This window comes from Thunnus albacares, chromosome 1, assembly GCF_914725855.1.
Source record: "Thunnus albacares chromosome 1, fThuAlb1.1, whole genome shotgun sequence".
Taxonomy (NCBI): domain Eukaryota; kingdom Metazoa; phylum Chordata; class Actinopteri; order Scombriformes; family Scombridae; genus Thunnus; species Thunnus albacares.
This window is the reverse complement of record NC_058106.1, coordinates 16,240,697-16,259,047: the sequence shown is the minus strand read 5'-3', so window position 1 is coordinate 16,259,047 and position 18,351 is coordinate 16,240,697. Positions and strand designations below refer to the sequence as shown.

The 18,351-nt window shown below is 38.8% G+C and overlaps 1 protein-coding gene across 5 annotated transcripts in view; it reads right to left on the bottom strand.

Moving 5' to 3' along the window:
• Positions 1 to 18,351, bottom strand: part of ush2a (Usher syndrome 2A (autosomal recessive, mild)) — a 237,482-nt gene that overhangs the window by 183,725 nt on the left and 35,406 nt on the right. For all 5 annotated transcript variants that reach the window (XM_044346023.1, XM_044346054.1, XM_044346031.1 and 2 more), the window contains exons 10-12: positions 13,851 to 14,065; positions 10,487 to 10,708; positions 3,442 to 3,535 (exon numbers count right to left, since the gene is read on the bottom strand). In XM_044346023.1, coding sequence (XP_044201958.1) covers positions 3,442 to 3,535; positions 10,487 to 10,708; positions 13,851 to 14,065 — 531 coding nt within the window. The remainder of the gene's footprint in view (positions 1 to 3,441; positions 3,536 to 10,486; positions 10,709 to 13,850; positions 14,066 to 18,351) is intronic.

Genomic DNA, 18,351 nt, shown 5'->3' with positions numbered 1-18,351 from the left:
GTGTTGTGCGTATCTGAAGTTAACCCAGTTAACCCCTGCCTAGGTGAAAATCTGCTGCTGAGGCAGACTTTGGCCACAGAGATCTCAGACAACCCTAGTTAATGTCACTAGCCATCAATATCTATCACACACACACAGATGTGAACACATACAGAAAAATACGCACAAAATTCGTACAAACTACCTTAGATACAGTAGGTCAATACTTCTGCATAATGCTGCTTCATCAAACCTAAATCGTGTTCTCAATTTAAATTCTGGATCTAAAAACTGTCACTGTTGGAAAGACTTCCAAATATCTTCTTACTACTAGTACTCCACCGATGAAATACATAAACACACATGCACAATTTGTTCACTGATGTCACGTTCACATTCAAATCAACCTGAAGATACACAAGAAAAAGGTAATGACTAGTATTAACCGAGAAGATACATTTTCACTTTTGTAACACTAATATCAGACAACATTAAAGTACCCATAATACTATTCTGATCCATCAAAGTACAAAGACACTGTACAACAGAAAATAAGAGTGTGGGATGTGATGTACAATAGAATATATGATATAGCTTTCAGACATGACTGAATCCATCAGTTGTGGAGAGACGTACAGAGACAGAGTGACAGAATGAGAGATCAAGTCTGACACAGAGTGCACATAAGAAAGAATCAAAAGACAGAGTGAGAAAGTGGGAGTGTGTGTGCGTTTGCGAGCATGTGTTTAAGTGTGTGTGCGTGTGTGAGAGAGAGAGAGAGTTTAAGTGTGTGTCTTCCAAAGCCCCCGTTGATCATCTTGACACATGTCTGAGCATTTCTGTCACTTTAATGTCACTGTGGAAATTCTGCAGATTAGTACAACATCCGTCATGGTGCTAGGCCGATCCAAGTCAACAGAACGCATGCAATATTAAACGCTAATATTCCCCACAGCCTTTTATTACAGAGACAGAAGAAAGGTCCTGAATATTCACTCAGAGAGATGACATGGTCAGGTTTGGGAGAAAATGTGCACTCAGACAGGCGCGAGCACACTTATACGCGTGCCCACACCAAAGTGGAGAGACCATCACGTACAGAATGCTTACACAAAGAGGAATCTGCACAGACACATACTATATACACTAATGTCTTTCACAGAAGAGTTCCTGTAGAGAGGAATTTACATAAAACATGCACACAACCACATAGAAATATATCCATATTGCTTATTTCCATGACATCTTTCTAACACATAAGAACTACTGTACAGTATGTATGATAGAAGAAGAAAAATATGTCGCAAGGACAGCTAAGACCTGAGACTGTAAGAAAAATAGAAGGAAGATAGCGATGAAACATGAGAGACAGAGTCAAACAGGAATGAATTAAATACTTAGAAAGCCAGGCAATAAAGAGTGAGGGGGAGTAGAGAAAACGGCTGAGTGAAATGAAGCGAAAGACAAACACAGAGAGAGAAAGAGAGCTGATTAGAGATGCATGCTGAGGGAATGTCATTGTTCTAGTCGATTTGAGACATTATTTAAACTGAGACCCTGGAGAGAAAGACTGCATATGAGAGAGAGAGAGAGAGAGAGAGAGAGAGAGAGAGTGATCGACAAAGAGAAGAGGATAGAGACAGGGACCTAGAGAGAGGAAAAAGAAAAGTGGTATGTTAAAAAAAGAGAGATAGCAAGGGTGAAAAAAGAGAGAAAGGGAAGCAAAGAGATTTCTTATCTGCATTAGTCAGGATGACGGCATGTACTTGACAATGTGTGCTTTACATGACAATTTTCATTTGAGTCTGGAGTCCGTGTAAGACAAACACGACAACTATCAAAACTATTCAGTGCTAGAGTGCGTGTAGGAAGGTGTTTGTTATTTGAGTTTAATGGGTAAGTAAAAGAAGCAATTGAACAGGTGCTTGTTGACAGTTGTACTTCTGCATTAATGGCCTCTGTTGGCTCTGTCTAAACACACACACACACACACACACACACACACACACGCACGCGCGCTGGTGTATGAATGATACATAAGTAGTGAATAATGCAGGCTGCCCTGTGCTACAGTGAGGTAGAGCAGTCATACTAAACTTTTCACTGCTGACCGACTGGAGGCTTTATTGGGGTGATGCCTACTATTACCTGACAAGTTGTATTAGTACGGTTGCAAGCAAAGGCCTGGTCAGAAGGAGGTGGTTTACATCACACAAATTCGAAATCAGAACTCAAGCTAACATACTGCAGCATACCAGTGTGGTATCATACTATTGGATTAACTGGGGGTGTCACTCAAGCTGCAAGAAAACTGGGAAGCAACTGTGACCAGAAACAGACACAGTCAAATTTAATTTCTACTTTCTTACTCTCTTTCTGATAAAGTAATGCAGCCAACTGTGATATTTTAACCCAACTCTAAACCACCATGGACTGAGAGCCGGTTGATGAAGGATTCCAACAATTCATGGAGATGTCAAACTCAGTCCAAGGCTTCTTTTTTGCTGCAGTTTTAAATGTGGCTACAAGCTGTGCTGCAGCTCCATCTCTACATGTGATGAATGAAGTAGCCTTGATTAGACTGAATGCTATTAATGCTCACTAATATTAACAAAATTCAAATACACACTATTAGAATAACATTTAAGTCATGCATATTCATTTTTGTATCTTATCTGTCCCAACTCCCCCTTGTCTTACTATCCTACCTGTCATCCAGCTACAGATACATTTTCTCAAAGGACAGCAACATAAAACAAGTGGAGTCTATTTAGAAGTGACCCACTATCAAATATGGGTCACTCCACTCTACTGTAACTTTTCAACAGCATACACTATACTGTCATATTTTGTAACCTGGCCGCACTGATAGCGGTCCAGTGAAAAGCAGAATTGTCTGGCACCACTGGTATGCAGTATCTGTCCAAAAGCAAGGTAGTTAACTCCGCTCAATTGATTTCTCAGCAAATGAGGAATAAAACACTCCTCTACTAAACAAAAAGAAGTAAAAGGAGGGAAAAACACTTTACACAGAGGGACAGAAAGGAAGGGTTCAAAAAATGTGTGTGTGTAATTTTCAGTATTAGAGAAGTCCTCTCTATGTCGCTAGGAAGGAAAGTGCTTAATTAAGACCATGAGGAGATTCTCCCCAGGGGGATTCCTCTGTGCTCAGTGTGTGTGAGCATGTGTGTGTTTGTGTCTGTTTGCACATGATATGAAGCATCTGATGCTGAATATCACAATCTAATACTCCTATTGATAACTTGAGAAAAATCCACAGTGAAAGCAGTGTGCAGCAGTGTCACAACTTTGTGTCTAGGTAGGGGTGGAACTCTAACTCTTAACATGACTCTCTAATAACTTCATACTGTATGAAACATTAACATGTGTGATGTCCATTGTTAAACGTTACAAATTGGTTTTAAAAGTGCATATTTTTGTGATCACATGTTTGTTACTTACATTGTTTCCCTCTGTGTGGGTCTCAGGTAGACACAGACAGCGGTAGGGAGCCACACTGGTATCACAGTGGTCTGCATGGCCGTGACACTCACATCTGGCCCAGATGACAGAGAGAGGGGAAGACGGAACAGAGAGAATGAGAGAGAGAGAAACAGATTGTATTGTAAAACTTTGAACATAGAGAAATTGCAAATGAAAAAAGAAGTAACAACAAAATGTAACAACAAAAAGATAAGCAAACAACATGTCCAAAGCTCTCCCCCCTTCAGAGTGCTGTCCACCTCCTCCATCCCTCCACAGAACAGCAGTAGTGCCATTAGGAAGCTCCCATTCAACATTTATAAATGCCATCCTGAGAATTATCAGAGCAACATAACAGGTAGCAGACAGCCCTGTTCTGTCTCTCTCTCTCTCTCTCTCCTTCCATCTCTCCCTCCACACACGTGTGCACACACACACACACACACACACACACACACACACACACACGGCAGGACAGTGATTTAATTATTCATTCAGATATTCAGTTGCTTTTCTCTCTTTTATTCTTTCTTCTATGTATCCTTTCACCTCTGTTTCTCTTTATGCCCCTTCCTGTTACAAGCTGTTTAAATTAATCAAGTCTGAAGCACTGAAATTTTTTAATTTCTTATTAAATTTAAAATGTATTTTTGTACAGTATTGTTTGTAGGGCTGTAGTCTCCTGGTCGACTAGTCGATTAGTTGGTCAATATGCTCTCGTCCAACTAAATTCTCATTGGTCGAATAATCTCCGTGTTACTTTCATGATGAGAAAGTGCTACATCAATAGCTCTCTAGGATTAATCCATTATTTCCTGCAGCGGGAGGGACAGACTAACAAATTACCTGTGAAAACGGGGTATTCAAAACACCCCCGTTGTTTTCATAACTTTGAACTCGCCCAAACTAATGGAGACTGCTGGCTCTAACTGTACTCAACGTTTACCAAGCGTTTACTGAACGTTTGCTAAATCAGTGTTTCTCCCACAAGTATAACATTGAGAACCCCCGCCAGGCCAAAAAAATATTTTTTAATGCCAGAATTAACGCCAAATATCCATTCATTCGGAAATCATTAGCGTTCGGGAGCCTCCGTGCAGTGTTGTTCGGTAGGTGAGTCAAACTCTGTGTCGTTGCCTGGGAAAGTATTGGTAGCGTAACTCTGTTAAGTAATACGGCATTGCATAGAATGTTTGCGTAGCGAGTGGGAACGAGCGAGCAGCAGAGAAGTGACGGTGGGTGCGAGCGGATCAGAGGAAGACGTTAGTAGTAAGTTGTCAGTCTGGCAGTAAATGTACAGTACAAAATACAGTGTGTTAGTTGATAAATGCTAAAAAGTCACGTCTGTTGTTTCTCCAAGTACTGGAAAAGTGAAGGGAGTTAGCTCCAAAGTTAGCAACGATGGGTTAGCCTAACCTGACGACACAAAAAAGCGAAATACAGAACAGAGAAATATGTGCCTGCTGAGTTCACTGTGCACTCTGTCCCGTAACCCCCCCCCTCCCCCGCAACTAATCGATTAGTTGAAGATTATGTACGATTTTAGTCGACCAAGATTTTCTTTGGTTGACTACAGCCCTAATCGTTCGGAGCATATAAGAATTAGCTTCATTGCCTTTGAGATCTACAGATTGTTTGTCTCACTGATGTAACACTGAAAATAATGACAAATACATTGCTATACTCACATACAACAAGACTAGGTCAAAACCAAGTATATGATTGGAGTGTGTATGAAACGCTAGAGGGCTTTTAATTTAAAATACAGAAAGTGGCAGCATTCGGCCAAGCAATGGTGTAACTTCATCACTCAGTCAGTGAATTAGTAACTCAGGTACAGACTATCATATTTAAAATAATGATAATAACTTGCAATTTCCAAAGGAATAAATACAACTTTTACAAACATCAGAGACAATAATGTGCTGTCATTTACAATGGTGGCTTTGGGTTTATCATTTAAGAATGCTTAACAATATGCCATTAAGACATTTCTAATGAAAAAAAAAAAATCACACGAATATCTTAAATGATAGGTTAACATTTTTTCAGGTCTGTCTAGAAATAATACTCTCATGCCAATATGTACAGTGAAAGAGTTACTGGTAGTTATTATTGTTCATCCTGTCCATATTGGTCGCAAAAAGATACCTTTCTAAAGCAATTTAAATCCAAGTGATGGGGGACAAAATCCATAAACAGCTGTAGCTATCTTTCAAAGTCTTTTCAGTACAAAATTTCCTCTTTGTGATTCTCACAGACAAAGAAGTATTGATACTAAAAAAGACTGTGGTAGCTACCCACTTGATTCTTGATTTGTCTATATTAGAATGCTGAAGCCTCGTATTAGCTTTAAACTTGGGAATCAATTTTTGCACAGAAATAGCACAATAGATTTTGTCTCCCATCACTTACAGCGCTAGAATAGATTACATGTGGACGTGTGAGTATTGTTTTAAGATGGACTTAAAAAGGGTGAACCTATCCTTTAATGTTTTTCTTATGATGTCATAAATGTATAAGTACATACTCACTGGTGGGAAATACATAAACTACAAGAGCCTTCAAGCTGGAACGTACCACACAAATAATGCTGACTTTTTATCATTCAGATTAAACTGATATAAATACAAAAAAACTATATATATAATATGGAGACTAACAATACCCTAATAACAAAAAGTCCTGGGTCAGGTGCAATACTGAATAATATACTGATGAGACTGACACTGTAACCCCAGTCTCTCTGTTAATAACCTAAGGAAATCTACTTTCTATATTTAAAGATCCCCTCTAGACATATATTAAGACATCTAAAATACTCTGCTTAGAACAATAATGAGTGTCTGATATGGCTTTTCTACAAAAAAAGTATAATTACCACGTCAAAAACCCTGAAATGACATTTCCTCGTTCTCCCTCATTAAAATCCAGGATCTATGAATATGCAAATATATTTCATTTCAGAAGTTTAACTGCTGGACACCAGATGTTTCCTACTTCACTGGCTTCAAGCTTCACATCACACTTGCTTAAGTTGAATATTAGACCAGAATTGGCTCCAAACTATTTGTGATGTCACAAATCCTGCTTGTAGGCCCACCCCTTAAAATCAGATTTTCAATGAGCACAAAGAAACTTTCCACTTAATGTAGATGAAAGTGATAACAGCCTTCTAGTGTCAAACTCTGCACATACATCATTCTGCACAGTGAAGCTCAAACATCAAACTGTAGGAACAAGAAGAATTAAAGCTGCAAGCAGCGTTGAATGGGCCTTCGCACCCTTGCACACGTCGGGGTGCGGTGCAGTCCAAGGGCTTCTGTCACGGGCGTGTAGATGTCTCCAGACCTGGGCTGACAGGTCTGACTTTACAAACATGCGAAGTTTGGTGCAGACTGGAGCATGTACAATAAAGTTATAGCAATTTCCTCTGTCATGGAGGAAATGAGGATGAAACATCAAAACTCAGCGGTGTGAGGATGACAATTTTCTGCAGGGTGAGACATGTCTGTCTTGCTCACACCTGTGTCATCAAAATTATGCAAGTTTTGGGCCTTTTCACTGTAATTTTAATTAATAATTTGAAAACTTTTGATGAGTTTGTGTGTAAAACAAATTAATTTCCTAATTTCATCAAGTTTATTTTTAGAAAAGTAAAGACTTTTAACCCACATGACCTGGTCAAAGTTTGATTGAAATGTGTACTGTCAGGTGTGTAGAGACAATAAATAACTGCAGCTTGACAGAGAAAAAAAATATTTGAATAGAGAGTGTGAGTGAACCGCTAGGTGCTTGGGCCCTAAAAAGGAAAAACTGCAGTACAGAGCTACAAATTTTAGTTTTGATTTTATTTTTCTGCAGCACTTTATCACTAAACTGTCATTCTCACTCAATGAGCTCCATTCAACCCCCTCCTCTCCTATTCTCTCTCTTTCCCTGTCAGTTGGAGAGGAGAATGTCACTCTTCTTGTGAAATATCCTTATAAATCCCATGACTTTGGCCAAATCCTACATTAAAAATCACATTCTTTCGTAGGAAATTTCGTCGCGAATCCATTGATACAGGTTTCAAAGTGGTCAGTCATGTATTCAAGTTTGAAGTCTATACCATTAACGCCCTAGGAGGAGATAGCGTTTCTTGGGGGTCCAAAATTGGCGCAAAGTCATACTTTGATGGGCATATTGCGGACTTCCTGTTGGATTTAGGTCAGGGGTGTCAGCATATGATTTGTAGGTCTTGATGAGACGAATAATTGAGTTTTGGTTCAATCTCTCTACGACATTCCTACGGGCCGTGGCGGCCATATTAGATACGTAGGTGGCGCTCTCGAGCACATTTTGGCACTTTGAGGGTTAATTTTTACATTTTATCAAATTTTTCACCAGACCTGATGTGCCTGCCAAATTTGGTGAGTTTTTGAGCATGTTTAGGGGGACAAATTTAGGGCTGAAGTGGTGGAATAATAAAGAAGAAAGAAACAAATACACGAAATAGAATAGGGTCTTCGCCCTTTGGGCTCAGGCCCTAAAAACACATTTTTGTAGTAGGGGGACTTTTAATACTATACAGTAGGGGTGTAACAGTTCGTGTAATCGTCCCTAACCATTTGGTACAGGATGTTCGGTTCAGTTTGAAACTTTTCCCAGTCCCCTTGGTCCCCTTCCCCTTGCTGTGATGGTCACCTTTGAGTGAAGCCGTTCTTCACTTCACAACTGTAAACACATTTGATTTCCAACGTGGTCGGACAAAACACATCGTAACCAGTTCTGAGCGACCATAAATCAGCATAAAACAGCTGTTAGCAGGTGTCCTGACTCTTTGCAAGAAACAGAAAAGTTGTTTTCTTTTTCCACTGCAGCACAACTAAACTGCTTCAGTAATAGCTTTGGCCATTGACCCATTGTTGGATGTTATTTTCTACCTTTCTTTTTTTTTCTGCTGCACCGAAATCGTATGGAAAAAAATCGTGACCCCAAAACCGGGGTACATACTAACCGTGAATTTTGTGTACCTTTACACCCCTACTATACAGTTTTTTTGAAAATATAGCCACCATAACATGCCGTAATGTAACATAAGGGGGACGTTGTTTTAACATGTAGGATAAACAATGCTAATGACATACACACACACACATATACACACATGCTTAAGTTATGAGTGTACTCTCTCTTGCCAACATGCCTTTTTACATGCTTTATAAGGAATGAAGAGAGATGGAAGAAGAATGAAAGAAAAGGGGGGGAATGGGGAGATGGTGAGGGGTAAAGAATGCAAAGATGAGATTTCAGCAGCTCTAAATCTGTTTCTCCTACTTCAGTGTAACAAGCTACTAATTAAAACAGCTTAGAGGGAGGGGAGGGACAGTAAGAGTTAGAAATGATTGCCTCCTGCATAATCCTATAATTACCACAGTCATATAAAAACAGTCATTCTGTCAGTCTAATGAAGAGATGTGTTCACAATTACTCTCAGAAAAGCTCTGCTGAAACTCAACAGTCTGTCAAAAATATTTTTTGAGCTTTAACACTCTTCTAACAAACCAACACTAACAAAATATCTTCAATTGTCTCTTTTAAAGGGGACCTATTATGCTCATTTCCAGCTCTATATTTTTATTTTGGGACTCTACTAGAGTAGCTTTGCATGACTCACAGCTCAAAAAACTCCTTATTTATCTTATACTGGTCCTTTATGTAGCCCCCTAGTTCAGCCTATGTCTGAAACGAGCCGTTTTAGGTCCCCTCCCCTCTGCCCCTCTCCCTAAAAGCCCACTTTCTTCTGATTGGCCAACTTCCAGAAGCCTGATGTGTTAAGTTACTGCTGATGAAAACCCAACATTCCCTGCTTTTGCTGCTTCACATTAAAAGCTTTTTAAATAACTAAATAACTGGAGACTTTTATCGTGAAAAAATTCTAGAAAATAAAATGTGTTCATCACCAAATTATCAGAGCCGTTAGCGGCGCTATTCTTCAATAAAAACAGGTTGACACAACAACATATGGAGATATTTGGAGCTATTTGTTCAGAGGATCAGTTAGAACTAATGCAAGGAGAAATAGTTAATTCAGAGCAGTCTGAAGCCTGAGCTTTTAGCTCACAGGGATTACTTTTACCTCACTATTTGACACTTTTGCCACTTTTAATATGAACATTTGACATTGTAACATTATATATATATAACACAAAATAAAGAAAAGCATAATAGGTCCCCTTTAACCAATTATGACTCTTACACTTTAAGGACTATAAGAGATGGAATGATGCAACATGTGATGATTTCCCTACATTCATTAAAGAACTTGAAAACACTCACAAAAAGATGTAAAAACACTTAAAAGTTAAAGTATTAGTTTATGAATATTAATGATAACTTCATTCACTCTATGAAGTTTAGTGTACTTGCCATGAGAAGTACTAAACATCCTGTGAAAACAGTTGTGTAATGTTTTCTGTGTTTCTGGAGGGAGCTCTCCAAACTTAAAACACAACCCTGAAGAGGTTGTACAGTACACTGTCATCAGGGTTTGAAAGATGTGGAGATTAATTAGGCAGGGAGCGTCTGATGACTGACAGACAGTATCCAGCTGCATTATGGGAAATATAGGATACATTTTGTTACTGGTGCTTGACCCATACTACGGAGTAAATATCAAGATATTTCAGTCTATGCTGCTTTAATTATATTTTTTTACTTTTAAAATCTGTTTTACCTAACCCCCCAAATTTATGAGAGCATAATACTAGGTTGCTGGAGTAACCCTTTAATTCTTACTTACCTGCATTTTAAGGTATAAAATAACTATATTAGAGGTATGATGATTCAAAATTCTACTCAGTGTGCAAGTTAAGTTCTTCAAGGCTTTTATTTATATATACCATAGATTAACATATCCAATTAAATTCCAGATTGGAAATTTAAATTCCATTTCATTTATCATAATACACAATACCACCAACTTTCAGACACAGATGAGGTACTTATATTGGTTCTCTGGATAAATTATTGTAAACCTCACCTGCCACTGATGGTGATCTCATTGATGGCATAGTATCTGTGTCGCTGGTTCGTCCCAGCTGCTCTGGTCTGGTACTGTCCACTAAGATGTATCCTGACCTGGGTGGCATGTACCATCTTCTGAAGTTCAGGAGTGTTGTAGAAGTCATTATAGCCTGGCCTCAGGTTTGGTCCTGGGGTCAGCAGGCTGATTGTGATGTTACCTCCTGAGTAGGGCACGTCACTGAAACCCAGGAAAAACACACAAACATAAAGTCAGTTAAGTATGAAGATAAAAACAGACATATTAAACAAAACATTTGTATTTGGTGACAAGGAGGACGCATGAGAAATATGCTAGTTTCATTTGAGGAAATGTTATTCACAACTTAGCAGTGTTACTTCTGTGTAGGGTTGTTATACTATATTCAGTATGTAGCCCGTGGGTTCTTCATGGTGTACTAACATTTTAAGATAAGGCACCATTGAACACACAGTACAAGTGTCATGACAAAGACAAAAACTCCTACTGTATCATTCTGTCTTCACCTCTACAGGCTCCTCCTTTGCTTACTTTCTTCTTTTCTTTCTCTGTAAATGCCTCCTCTACTTTGTCTTCAGGTAATGCTGTAAGACGTATTCAGGGCACTTCTCCTGTGTATGCATGTGTGTGCACGTGTTTGTTTATGCTAGTTTGGTTTTTGGCATACTACAAGCACAGAGTCCACACTATTGTATTCATTGATGTAAACGGGATGTATGTATGTAAAAATGTGTCCACATAACTCTATTTTGGTTGGTGCATATGCTGTTTTACATACATTTCTGCACGCATTCATGCCCCATTAATGCATGTTACTATCTTGGCATCTTATATGGAGTTTTGTGCTTTCTCATCTTGCAGGTGACCTTTTGGTTGCGGACCACCTGCTGTCCAGCTGGTCCAGCTTGACAACCACTGCTATTACGATTATTATTAGTCATATTTCTATTATTATTATTGTTATTATTGTTGTTGTTGTGCTTCTCTGTGTCTCGCTCTCCTCTCTCTCCCCCTCCCTCTTTCTCTCTCAACCCAACCAGTCAAGACAGATGGCTGCCCACCTAGACCCCGGTTCTGCTCGAGGTTTCTTCCCATGAAAGAGGAGTTTTTCCTTGCTGCTTTTGCCAAGTGCTTGTTCATGGGGGGAATGTTGGGTCTCTGTAAATTAAAGAGTATGGTCTAGACCTGCTCTATGTGAAAAGTGTGCTGAGATAACTTCTGTTGTGTTTTGGAGCTATATAAATAAAACTGACTTGACATATTGACAGTTCAGCTACCAACACACACGCACACACACACACAAACACATACACATGTGGGTGCTCTCATGAGCATACACTAGTAGATCTGTCCTGCCTAAGGCTGACTCTATCATCAAAACTAAAAAGAATAATATATCTACTTGATGAATTTCGATTTATATATGAATATGTGACACTGAGGTAGGGGGAAATTGGGAAAATCTCCAGATATAGACACCTGCTCCCCCGTTCACATTGCTTGTGACGTGTAATAAACAGGTCATTAATTAGCTAGTTAGACTTGAGACTTGGCCACCTCTGTGTAAAGCTGGACAGTGTAAGAAATAAGTGCAAGAAATATATGGAGTGACCTTGTAGCCAAGGGGTTAAGCAACGACCATGAACTGCAAAGTCCCTGGTTTGTGTCCAGCCAGGCACCTTTGTTGCATGTCATTCCTCATCTCTCTACTGTTACTGTCCAATAAGGAAAAAAATCCCCCCAAATAACAATAATAATAACTTATTCAAAGCAATAACAAAAATTATATTGATATTTATTATGTTTATTTTTATGCAGCACACATTTCAGCCAGTGCTCAATATGAAAAAAAGATCAGTATGATCATTTGGGCAACAGTTTTTGTTTTTTTGTTTTTTCCTAATGGAAAAAAAAATTGTGATACAACTGTAACTATTGAATTAACTAGACCACTAAAATAACTAATAATCATATATCAAAACTTGCACCTATATTGTAATGCTGTAATGCTGTTCATCTCTGTTGTCTCTAAGTTACCTGTTTATCTGTACATGTAAACAAGAGGCAAATAGATCATGAACAGCCCTCCTGGAGCAGAACTGACTGACTGGTTTGAAAACACCTGAAATGACTGAGGCGTGCTTAAATTAATCTCACCAGACACTCTAGTGAGCTCAGGAGAAGCAACGTCTCCTGTGGGATTAAATAAATCTTGCAAGATAAAAAACATAAATCTCACAAGATCAAATGAGGTGCTCTTTTTGATATAATTATCAACCACTGATGTCACAAAGTGTTTTATTATGTTGCCAGTGTGAGGTTCAATTGCTCTCATGCCAAATTAACTAATACATGTAACTGTGCCAGGGAAGGTTGTATGTGATATCATTTGTCAGTCAAGTGAAAAATAAGCAATGACTACATAATCTCTGATCTATTCATACCTGTTCTATCTAGTGCCAACCGAGGCCTTGATACAAGCAGCTATGCCAAGATTGAGTGTGTGAGATTGTGTGTGTATGTTAGACTACGTTCCAAGTCCAGTTCTCTATCTAGTGCCAATCGAGAGCCTGTTACCGGTCATGTGCCAAGGCAACGCCGTAGGTGGTTAGCTTTTTAAATCTACTCACTGTGAGGGTGCCAGGAAAGTGTGTGCGCTTCTTTGTGTGTTTACTGCATGTGTGTGTAATGGGTATGTGTCTGGTTTTCTTTGATGTCCTGAAACTAATGTTCTTTTGTTTTAGTACATGTGCTTACACACATATACACTTGCATACATTTATGAATATGAGTCAGTGTGTGTGTGTGTGTGTGTGTGTGTGTGTGTGTGTGTGTGTGTGTGTGTGTATGTGTGTGCTCATAATTCTCTTTGTTGAGTCTTGCCAGTAATTTTCTGTGTCATCTTCTCTGCATGGAAGAGGCCATGACCACCCAACAGGGTAGAAGAGAACATGTGGTCCCTGCTCTTGGGAGAAAGCCCCAAACAGACTGTTTGAGGAGTTTATTTTCAGCTTTTCCACATATAGATTATTCAAAGCAGTTTCAAATGGAATGATTAATCTGTATCCTTATCTGACTAATGACGCAGTAAAGGAGAAGAACATATATTAAATTTTACAACAGAACTGAAAGTAACTAAATGTGTGGTTGCCCTCCCTGATTCCCCCAGGGCTTACCATACTACTAAGCATATTGTGTTATTATTGATGTACGTTTAAAACCATGCACAAAAAGCTTAGTAACCTTGGAACCCAGGATCAGTGGATAAAAATAATACCATTTTTCATACTCACCATCCAAACATACATGCACACACACACACACAAACACGCACACATCCTACCTGGGTAGTTGCAGACAGTTGACTGAGTCTGGTCTCAGTAAAGGCCCGTTGTTCTGCATTTCAAACACACTGCAGTCTTTGGCAATATACTGCCAGTCCAACCAGGGCTGTTCTGTGGTGGTGCCACTCTGCTGGTCAGTAAGGTCGAGCCTTCGTCTTTGGATCAGAACTGACTCAGGCAAGAGGCCGCCAAACTGAACTATAACGTAGAATACCTGGAGGAGACAGGGGTACAGTTAGGATGAATAGGCACACCTGTCCACGATAGCCCTGTAATAAATCCCACCATGGTGATACTTTAAATCTTTACTTTTTGTTGACACTGTGACAGAAATATTTATTCACCTCTATAGCAATTTTCAAAGCTGTAGTAAGAGGTGTTGCTGTTTTGCATTGCATTGTATTAAATGTTTAATAGTCTAATGAGCACATTTTTAACTGTGAAATCTTGATAAAAAATTAGTTGTACTTAACTCAACCTGATTGAGCCATCTCTAGCACTCAGTTGAAGTATGTTAGGCCAAAAATATTTACCATGGTGTGGAATTTTCATAACTTTTATTTTCTATTTTTACTTTGATTGCAGAGGGCTAACCGAACAAAATGATATTGGAATGAATCTGGTGTTTGTACATGACTATTAGTTAATTTTTCTAGTCATGTTCTAATAATGACAATGTCCTTATAGGTCATTATTTGTCTTTTTCTTGCATGGAGGACCCAAAATTATAATTAGGGGTTTTGGTTGAAAACCAGACAGCTCTCAAACAACACAGTCACACATAGTTACACGAACACACACACATTCCTATCACACACAAACCATGTGTATGTCTTTGTGTAGGTGTGGGTGTGTGTGTGTGTTAAGTGTTATCTGCCCCACTACAGTGTGGGCTGGGACACTGGGTTACACAGTAGGGAGCGCATTAAGCCACCACCACTGTGCAAACACACACACACACACACACACAAACTTCAGAAAGTGTCTTTTATCTGGGGACTTGAGTTGAGCGCCCACGTCAGGACAGCTCCCAAAATCCTGCCCACACTCACATACACACTTCAGAGAGAAGAGAGATGACAGCCCCCCCCCCAATGTTGACAACGACCAAATCCAGCAATCTCTCTCTCTCTTTCTGCCCCCTGTCTGTCTCTCGCTACAGTGCTTAGAAAGAGGATGAAACTACTGTCCACTGCACCCACAGGTGCAGGCAGATAGATATTGTACAGTGTTTGTATTGTAGCATTTCAGCTGTACACTCCAAAATGATGGAATTTATTTGACTGTCCTACCCAAAGCAGCTAACAATGAATGAGCAAGCCAAGACTTTGAGATGACACAGAGACCTGCGATAAACCCACATTTGCTCCTAACCCTGCTCACATGGATATCACACAACTCAATGTTGACATAACAGATGGACAGGGGATTCTGTAATAACTAATATTGAAATATTATAACCCCATGGAAGATATTAGCTGCAACTTATGGCCTTCTACATTTTGTAACTATTTTATAGTTTTTTTCCCTCATCATTGATAAACTTACCTTTTAGATGCTATATTTTTATTTATTTCTTGTTGATATGTCTTTATAAGCCAATTTGGATTTGAATGTAATCCTTAATGTATTTTGTTTTTGTGTCATGTTACTTGTGCTACTTGTTGTGCTAACAACTGAAACTAAAACTCTAAATAATAACTTCTGCTATTATAAATTTCAGATACTTAAATATACTATACTATATATATATATATATATATATATATATATATATATATATATATATATATATAGATAGATAGATAGATAGATAGATAGATAGATAGATATATATAGATATAGATAGTATATGAAACAAATCTGTTTCCTGTTGACATACAGCACCAGGCAAAGGTTTGGACACACTTGAATGTACAGTACCGGTACTGTAATTCTGTTTGGTAGTAACGTACTGTATAAAGAGTAAAAGCTGACTGTTGAATGAATGGCTACACCATGGATTACCTGTGCAAGCAGTCTGAAAGAGTTCAAATGTGTGTTTGTCATAACATTCAGTGCTGGTGTGTCAAAGTTTCAAAAGCAACAGAGTACTCCTAGTGTATTGTCAAGGTCAAACTCAAGGCCTCACAGCTACAGAATGGATCCTTATCAGCCCATCCGACCAGCTGATGGCAATCGTGTCTTTCAGGATGATAATACGTACAAGGGAGTGGCTGACATATTCAATTAACTCAGTCAAAACATGTCAACACTGGAAAATTTGAGACACCATTATCACAATTACTTAAAATTTAAAAAAAAAGTCAGAATCCTGATAATGGTCTAACAGACTTCTATGTACAGACAAAATAAGATACTTTATTTTCTGTTTCATTGCACACAGGGTATTTGCATATTCTTAAGTACGCATTTAATGACTTTTAAGACCTTTTTAATACCTCTAAAACGAAAAAATAATACCATTACTGTGGCAAAAGAAATTAAGAAACAAGACTGAAATATACACCATTATTGAGTTTTTTGAATATTTTGAAATATTCGGTGCACATTAGCTGACATAACTGCATTCTCATTAACGAAAATAAAACTGTATGGGGCTAGACCCATTCCAATGGAAGACAATGTCCCCCTGCGTTTACCATCAAATAAATATAAGAGGGCCCTGTAGAGACAACTTGACAACCCAGTCGCTACAACCTTTTGGCCTAAAATCACAAAAATGTGTACATAAGACAATCTCAACTTCTACAAAGCGCTAATGACCCTTAAAGTCTGCCTGGGTAATTTCTAGGGAGAAATAATCCTTATGTTCTTCAATTTTTAATTTCTCAGTCAATAAGCACCAAACTTTCCTTTTCAGAACGTCTGGCAGAAATAATTTGTATAGTTGTTTGACCCTGTTTGTCCATGGACACCATGTCTCTCATGACATGTGTCCTAGCTCAGCAGCCTTCTTATCAATTTCATTATTTAGGACTAGCAACTGCTCTCTCTTTTCCTTTGCTCGTCTCCTCAGTGTGTTTGATTTTGTTATTGGTGTTGCCATTCTGGTCCCTGCAGTATTCTCTGCGTGTTTGGCACAGTTGTCTGCACCTTTTTGTAGACTCTCGCATACATCTTGTGTATCCTCTTCTTTAGCTCATCAAGGTTTTCTTCAACGTTCTTTCTCTTCAGCTTTTGCTCATCCCTTTTTGCTTTTTTCCTTATCCAGGTAAGCTCTGTACCTGAGGCATGCAGTTGCACACTAGTTCAGCATCATCTTCCCCATCATTTTGTAAGAGTCACTTTGGTCACCACGCCAGACACTCAACTGTAGTCAACCAAAGAAAATCTTGGTCGACTACAATCGTACGTAATCTTCAACTAATCGATTAGTCGGGGGGGGGGACAGAGTGACCCAGCAGTCTCCATTACTTTGGGAGAGTTCAAAGTTATGAAAAAAATGGGGGTGTTTTGAATACACCCCCGTTTTCACAGGTAATTTGTTAGTCTGTCTCTCCCGCTGCAGGAAATAATGGATTAATCCTAGAAAGCTATTGATGTAGCACTTTCTCATCATGAAAGTAACAGAGATTATTCAACCAATGAGAATTTAGTCGGAAGAGAGCATATCGACCAACTAATCGACTAGTCGACCAGGAGACTACAGCCCTAATTGTCACATACAAGTCTCTGTGTGATAACGGTGTCCTCTGCTATGTTGCATGTTTCCACCTCTTTGTTGACTGAGAACCCTGTTTGACTTCTGCTTGCCCTTGGGACAAGAGCAGCAACTTCTTGCAAAAACTCCAGAGCTCAGGGTAAGAAGTGCTGATGTGCTGCTGTAAAAACACATCAACTCTGGAGTCTTGGTCTTGTGGACTTAAGGACATGGAGTTCACAGCTTTGGCCTCGTTGAACAAGAAGGTCTCAAACTGCTGTGAAATCCCCTGAAATTAGATGCAAAAACATATATATGTAAATATTCGCATAATATTAATAGCAAAATAACAGATTAAATATGTATGTTCAAGTCAGAGCAAAATTAAAACAATAACATTGTAATCATTCAAAAGTCAGTCAACAATTGTGTTTTAACAGATGTTCACCAAAGTGCAAGTGTCATTCTCAAGTCATCTATGCTACCCAACAAATTGCCACCCAACAAACACAATAGCATTGTGTGCCCCGTCTCTCAAGCTGTGACTTAACTGTCCCATGATGCCAGTAATGTAACATGTGTACCATCAATACAATGTCAATCAAATGTCAGCATTCAGTGTGTAGCCAATGAAATCAAACCAACATGAATATGCTGACCAAGTGAATACTCCCTGACAAACTAAGGGACTTGGTGTAGGAAAGGCAATGCCAATTTTTAAAGAGAATGTTAAAATCCATGTGTTGTTAACAAATATCCATGTTTCAGACAAGAATAATGACAGAAAAATATAATTAAATTAAATTAAACTCTATTCTTACTCCTACAATTTACTAGCAGATATTCCGCCTGTCAAC